Source organism: Rhinatrema bivittatum, chromosome 19 (assembly GCF_901001135.1).
Source record: "Rhinatrema bivittatum chromosome 19, aRhiBiv1.1, whole genome shotgun sequence".
Lineage (NCBI taxonomy): Eukaryota > Metazoa > Chordata > Amphibia > Gymnophiona > Rhinatrematidae > Rhinatrema > Rhinatrema bivittatum.
In genome coordinates this window covers 18,853,350-18,870,444 of record NC_042633.1, presented here as the reverse complement: position 1 = coordinate 18,870,444, position 17,095 = coordinate 18,853,350, and the positions used below count along the sequence as shown (strand labels likewise).

At 50.0% G+C, this 17,095-nt stretch overlaps 1 protein-coding gene across 1 annotated transcript; it reads right to left on the bottom strand.

Moving 5' to 3' along the window:
- Positions 1-3,934: 3,934 nt before the first annotated feature.
- LOC115080238 (uncharacterized protein ZSWIM9-like) lies at positions 3,935-12,899 on the bottom strand. Its single transcript, XM_029584393.1, has 3 exons — positions 12,699-12,899; positions 9,905-10,155; positions 3,935-9,492 (listed from the first exon to the last, which is right to left on the bottom strand). The coding sequence occupies exons 2-3, from the start codon at positions 10,141-10,143 to the stop codon at positions 8,100-8,102; spliced, it is 1,632 nt and encodes a 543-aa protein (XP_029440253.1). The 5' UTR covers positions 10,144-10,155; positions 12,699-12,899; the 3' UTR covers positions 3,935-8,099.
- Between the last annotated feature and the right edge of the window lie 4,196 nt (positions 12,900-17,095).

Genomic DNA, 17,095 nt, shown 5'->3' with positions numbered 1-17,095 from the left:
AAGTCATGAATGCGTTCAGGTCAAATCTGTTCATCCTCTTTAGTGGCCAAAGGAAAGGTGAGGCTGCAATGGCTCAAGGAGACAATAGGATCAGCCTTTATCGCCAAAGGCCTTGTGGTGCCTAAGGAGCAAAGGCCCAATTCAACCAGAGTAAAAGCGGCTTCTTAGGTGGAACAGCGCAGAAATGTGCTTCTCCTTGCCATGCATTAGCACTTAGATGTTTGGGTCAGCGTCAAGGATGCTTTCGGGGTGAGGAGGATCTTGAGAGCAGATGTTGCAGGATCCCACCTAGTTTGAGCGTGGCGTGAATACATCCCTGTATCTAGACCTGGTCTGATGGAATGAAAAGGACTAAAAACCTTGCCCTTATCTGTTAATTTACTTTCCTTGAGTCCTGCCAGACCTGGCCAGGAAACTGCCCAGGTTATCCTTCAGTCTGCGTATCGAAAGAGGTTGGTCAGCCAAATAAGCTCAAGCTGGTAAGGTCAGAGTTTGGAATTTATTGTTGCAGCTGTTTGTGTTTTTTAAGTTCCTCAGTTGGTGGGGGTGCCGGTGACAGTGTCTATTAACACTCACCCTACTCGTCAGGGAAGAAGGAATGTCTGTTCCGTGCTTTGATAAAGAAATCTGGGAAGGCTGCATGGGACCCTATAAAGGGGATAACCGCAATCTTCCAGTCTCACAAGGTCCTCCTGCAATGTATCACAATCTGCTTGAGATTTAACTACTTTGTATAATTTTGTGTCATCCACAAATTTGATCACCTCACTCGTCGTATTCCTTTCCAGATCACTTATCAGTTGTTTTCTGTCTCCATCTGCTGATAGGGAGATAAAATCCATGATCTACCCATGGGAAGTCTTGCCTCATAAATCTCCTGCATTTTTTTGAAGGGGTTAATAAAACATGTGGACAAAGGTGAATCAGCAGATGTGGTATATTTTGATTTTCAGAAGGCATTGACAAAGTCCTGCATGAGAGGCTTCTAAGAAAACTAAAAAGGCATGGGATAGAGTCAATGTCCTTTTGTGGATTGCAAGCTGGTTTAAAAGAAAGGAAACAAGAGTAGGATTAACAGTGGAAAAAGGTAAGCAGTGGAGTGCCTCGGATCTGTACTTGGACCCATGCTTTTTAATATATTTATAAATGATCTGGAAAGGGGTACGATGAATGAGGTGATCAAATTTGCAGATGACACAAAATTATACAAAGTAGTTAAATCTCAAGCGGATTGTGATGAATTGCAGGAGGATCTTGTGAGACTGGAAGATTGGACTTCCAAATGGCAGATTAAATTTAATGTGGATAAGTGCAAAATGATGCATATAGGGAAAAATAACCCATGCTATAGTTACACAATGTTAGGTTCTATCTTAGGAAAGAGATCTAGGCATCATAGTGGATAATACATTGAAATCGTCGGTTCAGTGTGCTGCAGCAGTCAAAAAAGCAAACAGAATGTTAGGAATTATTAAGGGAATGGCGAATAAAATGATGATGTCATAATGCCTCTGTATCGCTCCATGGTGAGACCGCACCTTGAATACTGTGTACAATTCTGGTTGCCGCATCTCAAAAAAGATATAGTTGCACTGCAGAAAGTGCAGAGAAGGGCGACCAAAATGATAAAGGGGATGGAACAGCTCCCCTGTGAGGAAAGGCTGAAGAGGTTAGGGCTGTTCAGTTTGGAGAAGAGATGACTGAGGGGGGGATATGATAGAGGTCTGGACTGCTCAACTCTTGCCTTGTTTCTTATAATACTCTTCCCACTGCTCACTACCCTCAAAGATGGGATATTGAGTGAGACAAAGCTTTATTCTGACAGTTTGGCCATTTTACTGATGTTAAGCACTTGTGAGATGCCGTCTGATATGGGCCTTATCACTAGGTGTACAGAGACCTTCGTGCCTAGCCTTGAAAGAAAAAGTATAAGACATTTTGAAGGGATCCTGAGATTGACAACGTTGCAGAATTTATTGTAGGTACTCACTGAGGGCCATATGCATGAAGGCAAATAGAGGTTTGCTAGGTCAAATGACACTTGGTCATGATAAACTGGCTGAGCTGGTGCTGTTTGTTTTTGGGTTTTTTTTAACTCTTTATTCAAACTTGCATGATACATACATAGCAACAATAACATGGAATAGACTTACAGCTCGATACAGTAAAGTTCAGTTGAAGATTTCTCGTCTGTAACGAGCTCGCTGCGCACAATTCGGACACGTAAGGCAAACCAGCGATACAGTCTCCAGTTTTGCGCGTCCGTAGCGCTTCTTAAAACAGACGCGTAACCCTTCCCGCACCCGGCATGTAAATGAACGAATTAGCTGTATAATGAAGGAATTAGCTATTCCCCTCCGATACCGTAACGGGCACTCAGGTTCTCTCATTAGTAACGCACTGTTTTGCCGCGGCCGTAACGTGTTAGTTTACCGCCTCCCCCTAGTAGGAGTTAGGACTGCGAGTCTAGTAACAAATCCATCGACACCGCTTAAGAGACTCAAAAACAATAAAACACAATTTAAAAAAAAAGCGATACAGAGATGATCGAGAAAATGTAATGATGTGGGACACATAAAACCTGTCAGAAGAAAAAATAAAAATTTTTAAATACCTGTCGGAGGGCCGCGTGGGTACAGGCGGCGGCGGCGGGAGCCGGGTGGTCGCGTGTTAAATCTAGGCTGCGGGCGGGTGGGCGCCTGTTCCAGGCGGTGGCGGCAGCGGCGGCGGGGGGACACGCGTTAGTTCGAGACGGGCGGCGGGTGGTCGCGTGTTAAATCTAGGCTGGGTCCGCACAGGCGCGCATTCACTGCCGGTGGGGGCTGCCAGAGGCAGCCCCCACCGGCAGTGAATGAATGCGCGCCTGTGCGACCCCTGCGATTCGGCGCTCAAGGCGTGACGTCACGGCATGTGACTGCCTTGAGCGCCGAATCGCAGGGGTCGCACAGGCGCACATTCATTCATTCACTGCCGGTGGGGGCTGCCGGAGAGGCAGCCCCCACCGGCAGTGAATGAATTCATTCATCCAGGCGGAGGAGCCGGCTGCTTTCGCCACCGGCTCCTCCGCCTGGATGAATGAATGCGCGCCTGTGCGGACCCGGCCTAGATTTAACAAGCGACCGCCCGCCGGCCGTCTCGAACTAACGCGTGTCCCCCCGCCGCCGCTGCCGCCTGGAACAGGCGCCCACCCGCCCGCGGCCTAGATTTAACACGCGACCACCCGGCTGCCGCCGCCGCCGGCCGCCTGGACCCACGCGGCCGTCTGAAACTAACGCGCGTCCACCCACCGCCCGGAACAGGCGCCCGCCCGCGGCCTAGATTTAACACGCGACCACTGGCCCCCCGGATCCCGCCGGCCCCTGGACCCACGCGGCCCTCCGACAGGTATTTAAAAATTTTGATTTTTACACTTCCTGGTACCTGTCATTTCAAATGTCATTTGAAATGACAGGTACCAGCGCACCCAGGTTACTGTATAGGCGCTGTATTAAGCGCCTATACAGTAAAATGGGTTACGTGGGCATAACCCTTCCCTACCACTTTAAAGCCGCGGCATGCATTTGCATGCGATTAGAGGAGAGTATCGGGGAGTTAGTGAAGAGAACTGTGCGTGCGGGGAGGAAGGGTGCGCCTGACACTACCTCACTGTTTCTACCTCGACCTTACTGTATCGACCTGTTAGTTTTTGGGTACTTGCCAGGTTCTTATGGCCTGGATTGGCCACTGTTGGACACAGGATGCTGGGCTTGATGAACCCTTGGTTTGACCCAGTATGGCATGTTCTTATAGTAAGTCTCATTAAGGGTATACAAGAGTACATAATAATCCCATAGGAGAGGACACATAATATGAAATCAACAGCTCCGTCATTGCCCCTTATCACCCCCAGAGAGTCACCCATACCTCATTACCAATCTCACACCTTGAATCAACAATTATCCACTCATGCACCAGACTGTCCTTTCTTAGAGGAAAAGCAGGGTGGTAGTCCTCGCACATGGGTGACATCATCGGATGGAGCACGGCACAGAAAACATATCAAAGTTTCTAGAACTTCGAATGAGCCTCTATACCACGTGTCCACACAGGGTCCCTTTCAGTCTCTTCTTTTCCGCGGAGCCTGTCATTTTGCAGTCGGGTGAGATCCTCAATTTTTCTGACATTTGGCCTACTTGGCCTGTTTTCACGAGAATTTTCTTCACTGCGATGAGAGGTAGACACTGGGTACCTGCGGTTCTCCCTTTAGCAGATATCAGTAAGTTTATTTTCGCTTTGATACCCCCAGTGCGACAGTGTGTTCGGTGCCTGCTGGCCATAGACGGCCATTGCTGTCTTCGTGATGACATGTCCACCTGGGGATTTAAGCGATGCCACCGGTGCATGAGGACCATGTCTATCACGGATCACTGGCTAGTCAAGAGCACCTCTTGGGCAGGGGTCGACAGGTCCATGTGCTTGACCATCTGGGTGTTGGCGACACTAGGGTTCGTCATCAACTACCCCAAATCCCATCTCAGCCCGACACCTCAATTGGATTTTATTGGAACACAGCTCAGGCCAAGGCCTTCCTGCTTTGACAATGGGCCATCAACCTGATGACTAGCGCAACAGAGATTTAACAGAGCCAGCAGGTGTCAGCTTGGCACATGTTGAGGATGTTGGGCCATATGGCCATGATAGTTCATGTCACTCCCTTGGCAAGTTTAATCATGCAAAAGGCCCAATGAAGCCTGAGGTTGCAGTAGCACCAGGTCATGCAGAACCTCCAGGATCGTATCCTAGTCATCTTGCCTCTCCAGGACTCTTTGCCCTAGTGGCGGGTAATTTCGAATGTGGAATGGGGGATCTCCTTTCAAAGTCCTCCTACCCAAATTGTCCTAACCATGGATGCATCCAACCTGGGTTGGGGAGCTCATGTGGATGGGCTCAGCACTCAGGATCTGGGCTGCCCAGGAATGTCTATCAAATTAATTTCCTGGGGCTCCGGGCAATCAGGTACGCTTTATGAGCTTTCAGAGATAGGCTGTCCACCAAAGTTGTCCTGATCCAAACCGACAGCCAAATGGCAATGTAGTATATCAACAAGCAGGGAGGTACAGGATCGTACCTCCTGTGCCATGAAGCGGTTCAGATGTGGTCATTGGCCCTGTCCCACGGGATGGTGCTCAGGGCTACGTACCTGGCCGGTATGGAGAATGTGACAGCAGACAGATTGAGTCGTGACTTCAGACCCCAGAGTAGTCTCTGGACCAAGGGGTCATGAATCGGATCGTCCACCTCTGGGGAAGGCCGGATGCGGATCTCTTTGCAGTGCCCTGGAGCAGGAAGATTTCTCAGTTCTGCCCCCCTGTACAGGACACGCAGCAAACCAGCCTCAGATGCCCTCACCTGGTATTGGGGCAAGGGTCTTCTGTACATGGGTTTCTTCTCCTTTATTTTAATTTTTATCCTTGAATTCTACATTATAAGACTGAAGAGGACCCTGTGTGGTCACCTGGTATAATGCATGTTGAGCATGCTCAATGAGGCTCAGTCAAAGGTCTAGAAACTTTGACATAGGTTTTCTGTGTCAGGCTCCCGCCAATGATGTCACCCATGTGTGAGGCCTGTCATCCTGCTGTCCTCTGAGAACACCTGTCACAAGTAAATAACTCAGCTTTACCCGTGGTCCACTTGCAGGTTCGGGCTATAATGCCACATATTCCCAGTATTTACTCCAGATCTTGTCCTACATAGCCATATTGTGGTGTAGAGTCTAAGTTAGTTTGTCAATGAGAGCAATCTTGTGCACCTGTCGTTTCCAATGTGACATCAGCGTCTCAGATTTCCAGTGAGTAGCTATGGTAAATTGAGCTGCGTGAATCAAGTGGTAACAGAGCTTCCTCTGGTACATGTCACAAGTACAATCTGGCCACAGACCCAATAAACATAACTGCACAGTCTATTTTATCTGACAGGGTAACATATTAGAGATCTCCCGCTCAACCTTGCCCCAGAAATCTTGTCTACACCCACATACCCACCACACATGCAAGTGTGAGCCCTCCTCACCCCAGCCACACCAACAAATCAAAAGGCTTGAGGCGAAAAGCGCATGTAATACAGTGAATACCTATACAATCTGCGCACTAGCTTATACATTAGCTCCACTCGCCTACTACAGATCGAGACCTTATGGGTGATCAGTCATATCCTTTCCCAATCAACCTCAGTCAGTGAAATCCCAAAGTCTGCATGCCACTGTAACTTTAAAATAATGGGCTCTTTCTCCTCAAACGTCAAGATAATACGTCTATACATAGGTGAAATCACCCTATGTCTCTCTACCACCCATGTGAGAGGTCTGTGAATCGCCATTCCACCTTTCAGGCTGCAGGGTGTATCTCTGAGAATATAACCCTGGACTCTTCAAGCCTGAATTCCCACTTGAGATCATCAAAGGAGATCCACCCCTCCTCGTCCCATAGCTGATCCAGAAAACGCAGCCCACTTTCCTATCGCCCACATATGTCCCTCATGGAAGGTGGCTATCGCTTTATTAGGGTTTTTCTTAATAAGTGTGATCGGTGACAAAGAGGTCTCGGAGACACCCATATTCTCAGCGAATATTTTCTCTGTCATAATAGTATGGGCAAGGATAGGGTTAGACCTCAGCACTCTTCTCGCTGAGGCTGGCGGCATGAATAACAGCAGGGCCAAATCTATTCCTTCAGCTGGCCCTGCCTCCAGCGACATCCATACTGAAGAGTAAGCTCTGTTGAGCCATTGCTTCAGACAAGCCAATCTAGAGGCCCAATAACAACCTGCTAGGTTTGGTAGTGCCATATCTCCTCCCAAGATTCGTCCGCCACAAAGCCCCCAGCTTCAACCGGGGAGTACGTCCATGCCAAATAAACCTAGACATAGCGCCATGCAGACTCACGAAGAATCTCATTGGCAGGAAGACAGAGAAGTGCTGGAATAGATATACGAGTTTGGGCAAGATAGTCATTTATAGGAACTCGATATGTCCCACCCATGATGCCAACATGTTGTCCCACCTGTGCAAATCCTCCATTACTCTGTTTATTACCGGGACAGAAGCAGTCTTGTACAAGTCAGCTCAATGCTTAGAAAAATAAAATTCCCAGATATTTAATCCCCACCATGGCAAATTTAAAATTTCCTACACAAAACACTTCAGACTTTCGGTAATCTTGTATACTACTGTACTCGTCCAGCACCACCAGAAGCCTAGGACTTGTAAGAAACGGGAGAACGTCATCGGCATAAAAGTGATATTTTGTGAGAAGCAGCATTAGATCGAAAACCAACAATACCATCATCAGAGCCGATACGCGCCAGCTGGCGGTTTTGTTCTTGTTTCATGTGCGGCCTTAACGCTCTTGCTTTACATAGGAAAATAAAAAAAATGCCGGGAGCACTTATGGCTGCACGTCTTAGACTTTTATACAATATAATCGCATTTTAATACTTAAAAAATTAACATGTCATTTATTTATTTAGTCCCAAGATGTAGTTCCTGTGCTCTGCCATCGATCGAGGCAGGTTACCAAAACAAATCAGCAGACTTCTATTCCTCAGCCGATCGTCACATCTCCCCCTTCTGAGTCTCCCTCAGCTGAGCTCTAGTTCCCCCTTCCTTCCCTGCCTATGGACCTCCCACACCTACTCATCCAAAGTGGTGATGTGGCAGTAAGAGCAGAGCGTCAACGATGCACTCGGTCACAGATGCTCCGCCGACTGCTGGTCCCAGGTCCGAGAACAGATCGAGAAGGGGATGGAGAGCAGCCCTGTTTTTTTTCATGACCTCCATCCACTGATTCCCTGATCTCCTTTGGGGGGGGGGGGGGGACACCACGATTTATGGTTAATCCTCATATCTAATACAAAAGTATTCCACCATCTCTCAGATCAGCGGCTGGGCACAGAGTTCTGGCAGCAACTCCAAGAGCAACATGTTGGAACTGCGAGAGAAGTCCTTGCCCTGTGGTTCCTGAGCATTTTATACATTTGACTTACACAGTAAGTTCATGTGGATGCCAAAATAGTAGCAGTAGCAGGAATGCTGGTAAAAACAAAACAGTCTCCTTCCACTCCTATGAGATGGTCATCAGTGCCATTTTGCTCTTCTGCAGGAGGGAGACGTCAAACAGAGGCTCTCCAGTGTGCAGCCGGGTGGCAAAGAGGTGCCGGCAGGGCAGGAGGCTGGAGGTGTAGATGGAGCAGCTGCAGGAGGTCAGGCTCCGGTCCATGGAGAATTCGGAGATATCGTCGTTGAGGAGAAAGCCCTCCGTGGTCTCCTTGATGTCATAGGACTCATGCCTGGAAAAGCTCAGCTCCTCCTCAATCAGTCTGGCTGGCTCTGGGTTGCAGATGCTGTGGTAGCGGGTGGCCACCTCATCCTCGTCGAGGTTCTTCAAATCTTCCTTTGTCATTTGGATGATCACCAGGTCCAGAATGCACTGGGCCAACGTTCGGGAGGGACTCAAGTCTGCCAGCAGCTTCTGTTTGTGCTGTTTGAGGAGTTCACTAGCATCAATGCCCCGTGCTGGATCAAAGGCCCAGAATTTCACCCACATTTCAGAACGTGGCTGCCAGTGCTCGTGATAGTATTTCATGAAGTCTTGGGGTAGGAGAGAGTCCATCGTGCTCACTGCTTGCTTGTAGGCCTCAAGTGATCCAGCTTCAGCTACCTTGCAGAGGAGGGGCCACACCTTCTCGTCCTCTGGGGCCCCCATCTCCAGGGCCTTGCTGAACAGGGTCTCCAGGACCTGAATGCGAAAGAGCTGGACCCTGGCCTGTGGCAACAGCTCACGCACCACCTCCAGTTCACCAATCTCCACCCCAAGCGTTATACACCGCACTTTAAATTTTATGTCTGGCACACTTTGGAGGAGCGAGACCAGGGTGAAGCGCAGCATGTTGGGCGTCCCTTTCTGTGCCAGGCAGTAGCCACATTCCCGCCCTCTCTTATTGGCATCCACACACAGTATTGTGTAGAGGTCAAACTCCTCATTGAAGCCCTCCACACGGTCAAAGAAGAGGGCCAGTGGGAACCGTTGGCAGCGGGACCTCATCATGGAGGTGAGCAAGAAGACTGTCTTGATAATCACCTTGTTTTCCACAAACACCAGCTTGAGCTTGGCCCCAGGGTCATTGGTGAAGAGGCTGTTCAGTGCATTGAGGGTGTCCTGAACCCCATTCTCCCGGGTTTTGCAGTACTTCAGCAGGTACCGGATGTCCTGAACCCCTACAAACTGTTTGGAGATCTTGTTGGTGGTGCACACGGGTAGGCAGGAGTTATCTATCAGGTAACCCCTCCTGAAGTAGTAGGTGAACTCGATGGGGCACAGCGGGTGGTTGTGGGTCAGTCTGCACTCGGTGATCACCAGTCGGTCCTTCTCCTCGTTCATTTTGAGGACGATCCTGGCAGGGCAGCCTATGGGCGCCTTCTCTTCCTCCTCCTCTGAGGTTTGCACTTTCTGGGCCCTGCAAGGAGATGCATTGAATATAATCAGTTCATAATTAAAATGAGACACTGTTATTCAATCCCTATGGTGCCACCTAAAAGCTGGGACGCGATTATTCAGTATACGTAGCTCTATATAGGAGCTGACACTGTCAGTAGATATAACGCTACCTAAGAACTGGGACCCTGCCAGTCAGCCTTTATAGTGCTACCCAAGGCCCCGGTTGTCGTTTGCCTGTTCTTATGCCCCGCCCCCTTTTTTTTTTTGCTCTTTGTTAGGATTGTCAGATGACTTCAGATCATTAGGAAAAAGCTGATCCACTTCTGGGTTTCTCCCATTACAGCTATGGGCTTGTGGTTCTGAATTCCTCAGCATCGCTAGCTCAGACTGTCCCAGATGACATCAATCCTTGGCAATGGCCGCTGCCTTACCTCAGCTCTTTTTTCCTCGTGGAGCCCCTCACTTCCTTGCAGACCAGCAGGATGTACTTGTACTTGAGGGCGTCCGCCACCTCAGGCCGAGGGGGCTCGCTGGCCCACTTGCACTTGCTGAGAGGCCTTGAGGTCATCGTACAGAACAGAGACTTTGTTTGCTCACACCAGCTGTCGAAGAACAGGCCGAACTCCTCCCAGGAGAAGAACTCCTTCCCGTGCAGCTCTTTCTCGTTCATCGTGGGGCTCAGCTGGAGTCAGAGAGAGAGAAAGCGGGTTACGTGTGTCCCCATAACTATCCTGTACCAATAGGACTATCAGCATTAGAAGTCAGGCTCCGACTCCATAGGGATCTTGAATTGCCGTGAATGCTGATGCTAAAAAACAGATGAAGTGAGCGTTGGAAGTGGTAAAGGGGTATCAGGACTGTGTTGGAGATGGGAAGGGGTGCTAGAGTCACATTTAAACCCATTACTTTCTGTCCTCTCTCTCATGGAAGCAGAGGTCAAGCTGCTTTCACATAAATCCTCGATTCCTCGCCATCCCCTTTTCTAGCCCAAAGCACTGGTTAACTTGAATGGGGTCCTTAGAGGGGCCCGGGGACAGAGCAGACCAGAAGGGATTTTACAGAAATGTGTGAATCTCGAAGAGAAATGAGCCCAGAACTACCCCCCCCTCCCTATGCATTGCTGACTGCATGCATGAGAGATATAATACCTTGTACACAGAGCCAGACGTCTGTGTCTTGCAGCCTCTTCCAGACCAGTGTGGCTCTGCTCCACGTGGAAGTCAGGCCTTGATGCAGCAGCTCTACTCCTGCAGAACAGTCTGCGCTAATCTTTGCTTTACACCCCCGACCTCCCTCTGTTGAATTCCTAAACTGGGAGGTCTGATTTTCCCCCCGGAAGAAAAAAAAAACAAAAACCTAGGAACTAGGTGCCAATGCATGCAACAGGGCAGGGAAACTGCCTTAAAAAAAACCGGAGGACTGGATCAGCCTGATCTGCAACAATGGAGCCAGCTGGCAACTCCCCCGCATACGACAGGGTTGCCGCCTGTCAAAGCTGTCATTTTGGGCCAGCCTTCCTGCCTTTTCTGACTCACAAATAGAAGCAAAGAAAATACAGAATCCAAAACAAAGCCGCCCCCAACCACGCGAGACGGTCCCTTACCTGAGAAAAATGATTTGCCCGCTCTGAGCTAAACTCACGTCTAAGAATCAGTGTACGACACAATTAGCCCTCTCAAGAGCTGAAGGTGGGAGGGATCCTTCTGCAGAAATGGGCTTTTTAGAAAGCCTGCTTGCCTGGTGCAGGAGGAAATGTACACAGTTTACCTGGACTGAGCAGGGGGGAGGGGGAGGGGGCGGGGCGGGCCTTCCCAGGGGGCAGGGTTGGAGAGGAGTTTGGACTTCCATGCATATTTTGCATTTTTTCAATATAGGGGGCGGATGTAATAAAGTGCACCCAGCCTAGTGCATGGGTTTACGCATGGCTGGATGCGCTGCACTAGCACCCGATGCACTAAGGAGATTAGCGCGCCCTCACAAAGGCGTAGCCGATGGCACCCCTCACATGCAAGTTCCGCTGGGCGCCCAACGCACACTTTTTTTAACGCGGCAAATATAACTCCAGCCCCGGAGATGGAGTAAAGTCAATTCACGAGTCCAGGGCTCGTGAAAAAAAATACGGTGCTCTGTGTTACCAGGAGCGTGTCCTCCTATTTACTGCTTGCGGCGAAGAAAAATACACGTATATTGGCTTGATCAAAAATAATAATTCTTATGGGCTCTTAATATAAAACACTTCAGCAAAATAACAGAAAAGTTGGCCTGGAGAAGTGGGATAAAAACGGAGGCACGATTCTCCCCTAGCGCGGCCTTTTTACGCAGCCCCTCATTTAAATTCTGCATGGGGTGGTGGCTGCACACACATTAGGTAGACGGGCACTCAATACCAGGGCCCATTTTCAGCACACGTCTTATTGCATCGGCCCCTACGCGCGCTTCTGCGAACTTCTGTGCGCGTGGGTGTCCGCTGCCTAATAGAAGCAGGTTGGCATACATTTACCCCCACGGGGCTCCTGTTCTATACATTTACCCCCACGGGGCTCCTGTTCTAGACCCCCCGGCATACTTAGCATCATCAACCCACTGAAATACCGACAAAGTGCTTCAATAGTCAACTATGCTAGCAAGCAGTCTCCGTCCTCAACCCTGGCCAAGCGCTCCTGAATGAGAATCTGCCAGCACGCGTAGGGCAAGCAGGAATGGAATTTCCCAATCAAGAGAAAACCAAAAAATATTAAAAAAAAAAAAAAAGAGAGTCAGGCTGGCAGGCAAGAGAAAGCAAGTGGATCCCCGGGTAGATCGAGACATTGGGCACGGGGTAGGGATGACCGGTAAAGAGCAGACAAATGCAGCAGCATCGTGACCCTGGAGAAAATGCCAAGAACTGCAAGTGCGAACAGAGCCGTGGCTCGGTACTGTGGAGGGAGAGAGAGAAGGTGATCGCGTGCTTAAGCGATGTACCTGAGTTACTCATCTGTACACGGCTGACTCCATGCACAGCCTCAGGGCAGATTGCATGCACGCTTGCAGGGCACCCACGAAAACGGGGGCGGCAAGCTCCAGGTCTCGGGCAACCACCCGGCCTCACGCCGAAGAGCGTGCAAGTGCACCGGGCCCGCCCCAAAGCTCTCCCCGGCCCCATGCAAGCCGCTAAGGGGAGCGCTAGCAGCCCATCCGAGAGACTGAGATCGCCCCCCGTCCCCTCCGCGGCCCCCTCCTACTCACCCAGCAGCACAAGACGAGCAATCCCACAATCCCGCGCGGGGGGGAAGAGGAAAGGCAACTCCGCCCCTCTCCTCCATTAACCCCCTCCTCGCTGCTGGGTGCTTTCTTGTGGGACCGATCAGCCGCGGCAAAGCGGGTTGGAGGTATTGCCCCTGGCCCCAGAAGGCTTGGAAATGGGCAGATCTGGGTCTGTACGGTGCTGTGTAACTCCCCTAACCCTGCTAGTAAAGAGGTGGCGATAACCATGCACTTATAATGGGCTGCAGACAGGCGATGTCCTTATAATGGGGCTCTCGGGCTCCAGCCAGGTAGGGGTAATGAATGAGCAGGATCCCTCGGCAGGGGGGAGTGAGCTTGCATCGCTGGGGCTCTGGCCAGGGGGACTGACTTTCGATCAAGCCGGTTCCAGGAGCTCTCAGGGATGGGGGGCATCCTTCTGTGTAATCCGCCTGCTAGGAACGGATCCGAAATGGGCTGGTGCGACTCCACCCCGGGTTTTGTGGACAGACAGAGCAGCCGCCGGGGCTTAGAGGTTATTGGGCGCCACCCAGGCCATCACAAAGCAGGAAGAAGGGCTCCCTACTGTAGGCGTTGATTCAGTCTTCAGTATGGGGTTTTAAGAGTGGGATTTTCAATGCACACATGACCCTCCCCCACACCAGTAACACACACACCCTGAAACAACTGACACCCCTCCTCCCCCCCCCCCCCCCCCAGCAATTTCCCTCTGCTTCTCATGGTGCATGAGAAGCAGAGGGAAATTGCTGGAGAGGGAATCAAGGTAGGGGGTGCCCCTACCTTGATTCCCTGGCGCCCGCCGTATTCCCTCCCCCCACCTAGTGGGATACAGAGGCACTGCAGACCTTGGGGCAAGACTGAGAACCAGGCAGCTGACTTCAGGGAGATGGGCTTCACCTCTTTCCTTCTGCTCCCCTCATCTAACCCTCCTCATGCTGCCCCGGTATTCACCTTCTTCCCCAACATGTATCCCCTTTTGTGCCAACCTCCCACCCCAAGCATTCACCCCTCCTCACCTTCCTAACACTCATCATCCTTGGGGGCCAAACACCCCCACGCATTCACTTCCCCCAACATTCACCCCCCCTCCCCTCTCTTGCATGGCACCACCTTCCCTAGCACTCTTCCCCCCCTGTCAGCATTTACCTCCTCTTTTTCTTCATAAATCCCTCATCGGTGTCTGAATTATGCTCCCAGGGGGCCGATGCAATAAAGTGCACCCAGCTCAGTGCTCAGCCAGTGCAACAAGGGGATTAGCACTGCCAAAACACGCGCCCAAACAAATGCGTAGCCGATAGCGCTCATCACATGTAAGTTCCATGTAGATGAGGCCAATAGCTATTACCTGGGATGCAAAAACATCGCTGGGCACCCAACGCCCATTTTTTAATGCGGCAAATTGAAGTCCAGGCCCGGAGACAGCGTTAATTAATTAATTGTAAAGCACTGCCGCTATTTTCTATCTGTTCCAGCGCTGCTGCTAAAGTTTTGTTGAATGTACACCGACATGATGTTACTAAACGAATGTCGGTATATAAAGAACCTCAAATAAATAAATAAATAAATAAATCCACAAGTCGAGGGCTCTTGAGAAATTTAAAAATACGGTCCTCTGTGGTTCCTCCTAGTTAGTATCATCGTGAGCCTTACATTTACTGCTTGCGGCGTTGAAAAATAAAGGCACATGGGCTCGATTGAAAAAAAGAAAAAAATCCTGGACGCACAATGTACCCGCACGACATACACGCCCAACGGCAAGGGGCACTTAGCTACGGGCGTCCAGCAAAATCGGCCAGAAGCGGAATAAAATAGACGCTTGCACTGAGCGCCCGCTGCGTTGGCGCGCCAGGGACGCGCAATTCATCCCTAGCGCGTCCTTTTTTTTTTTTTATACGCAGACCCTCCTTTACAATACTGCATCGGGCGCCCCAGGGGATGTGGCTGTGCGCACGTCAGTAAAACGGGCACTCAGAGGCGTGTCTTCTCGCAGCGGCCCGCCTGCGTCTCATCCCATCCTTCTGGCCTGTTCCCCCGCCCTGGCTGCCTGTTGCCAAAGGTGGTGAGGACTGGCATTGAGGTTGGTGTGGGATGAAATGAAACCCATTGCTCTGCTCCCTGCCCAGGCTCCCTGGGGCACTAATGATGAAGATTATGCAGATGAGTCTTATGGACACTCTTCAGCATTAGAAATATAGAATATAACAGCAGATAAGGCCCCCCTCTAGTGGTCCCAGTTTGCTTGCTGCTGCAGTGCCATAGACCCCCAGTGGATCCCTGACCTTTCCCCTCACTTCTTTGCAATGAATGATCCTCTTTCTTGTCCCGTGCTTTCTTGAACTCTTGTTGTTTTTTGCTTTTATTGGCTCCACTGGGAGGTGGTCCCGTGCGTCCGCCATTCTTTCGGTGTAGAAATATTTTCCAGTGTTACCTCTTGAGGCTACCTACCCCCTTTGGCACCTAATAATTTAACCACTCATTCTCAAACTTCTGAACGCCAGTCCAGGAGCCAAACTACTGTTTTGTACATTTTGTTTAGGCCTACGATTAAATTGTGGTCTGACGTCTAAGCAAGCGGCATAAAATAAATGTGGCCTACTGCGAGCAGTCTTTGGCTTGGCAGAGGACAGATTTTGGCTGGGCTCTGGCGAGTCTTTCATAAACTTTTATTGGTTACAGACCAAAAAAAAAAAAAAAAGAAGCTGCTTACCTCAGCAGTTTCTAAGGAATGCAATGCAATTCACGGGATACAGTGTTAGTCTTCCCTAGGCTTCCTTCTCTTCTCCGAGGTCTCCTATTCTCTCTGGGCCGAGCTTCACATTCCCCTTTGTAGGGAGATGCTCCGAGAGCAGAGTTTGCCTTCCTGTCTATGGCTAAACGGCTGGTACCGGGTTTTTAAGGAGGGTCTATCGTATCCTCCTTCACACCAATGCATGCTGAATCTAGTGCAGCTAGCAAAGCGCACACTGTGCTGTAATAAGCACTGGGGAGGCTCAGACGCTCACCTGCAGCTGGAGGGCTAAAATCGGGTCATTTCTGAACGTTTTTGCCCTTCCTCTCGTCTCAGTACAGCACCGCAAAATTCTGTCCAGGCCAAAAAAAAAAAGTCAGGCCAGTTGGCAACCCTAAGGCTCCATGTGATTGGCATCCATATGCTAACTACACAATGACTAGTGATGTGACATTTCCCCCAAATTTTGATAGCACTGGGGGAGGACAAAAAAAAAAAAGGACAAACATTAGGTTCAATTTATTTTTCTTTCTGGGACAAACAAAAAAAAAAAAATGCAATCTCTGCAGCAGCATCTTTCTCATCAACCCCAAACATTTTACCGACAACCTGGGCTGAGAGATGTTCAGATCACCGCCTCAAAAGTCTTGTATCGCTTGAAGTGGCAACCCCACCGCCTGCTCTGGGTCCCTGCGTTTGTTCGCACTGCATGCAGGGACTGGTAGTTCTGATTCTTCCATTGATTGCCCCCCTCCCACTACATTTTTCTGTACGGTCTGAAATAGGCCCCCCTCCCACTACATTTTTCTGTACGGTCTGAAATAGGCCCCCCTCCCACTAAAACCAGAATGACAGCTCCATCCGTGGGGTGGGGGGGGGGGGGGTTACAGCCAGGACAACCTTAGCATGTTATAACCTAGAGCCCAGGTGGCAAAATCGACTTCCATGTAGCCCTTGGGCTGCTCCTTTGCTCCAATCCCAGAAAGAAAAAAAACAAAAACACACCCCAGGAGACTCCAACTATGAAAAGAAACAGATTTCATTGTAGAAAGCATCTTTCCGTTTTTTGTTCTTTATACCAACGAAAAGTCATCTTTTCACAAAAGTGTTCTGTTGGCTCACTGCTGCTCCCGGGCTGATCTCTTCCAAAAGCCCCCGAGCCAGTTGGACGTTAATCTCAGAGAATCAGCTCCCGCAGTGGGGTATGTCCCGAGCTGGGTTTTCTGAACCACCGACAGCCCTGAATTTATCAAGAGTCACCCTTATGCCTGTGCCTAGGGTGGCAAAGACGTAGGAACAGCAAAGTGGCTAAGATTGGCCGCCTTCCCGCAGATTCGGCAGAGAACAGCCCTCTGCTCCCCTGCAATAAGAACAAGAGGTGGAGGGGGTTAAGCACCGCAGGTGCCTAGGAGTAACAAAATCCCAGATCCGCAGGCGGTGATGCGCTGGGGGTCCTTGCATAATCCAAAAGTCCATAAAAGATCTCCGCCAGAAGGGGACAGCTGTTTTCCTTATCTTTCAATGGGGAAGGGAATACATAAATACAACATTAGGTAGTCTCACGGTGTATGTATATATATTAAAAATCCTCTCTTGTGGACTGTGATTCAACTGCATCCCCCTTGTGATTCATTTGCAATTCACAAAGTAT

What these genes read in the sequence shown, in the direction of transcription:
- LOC115080238 (XM_029584393.1), bottom strand. Translation starts at nt 10,143, where the DNA reads ATGAACGAGAAAGAGCTGCACGGGAAGGAGTTCTTCTCCTGGGAGGAG. An exon ending in ACGAGGAAAAAAGAGCTGAG is followed by an intron (nt 9,493 to 9,904) that starts GTAAGGCAGCGG and finishes ATCTCCTTGCAG; the next exon opens with GGCCCAGAAAGTGCAAACCT.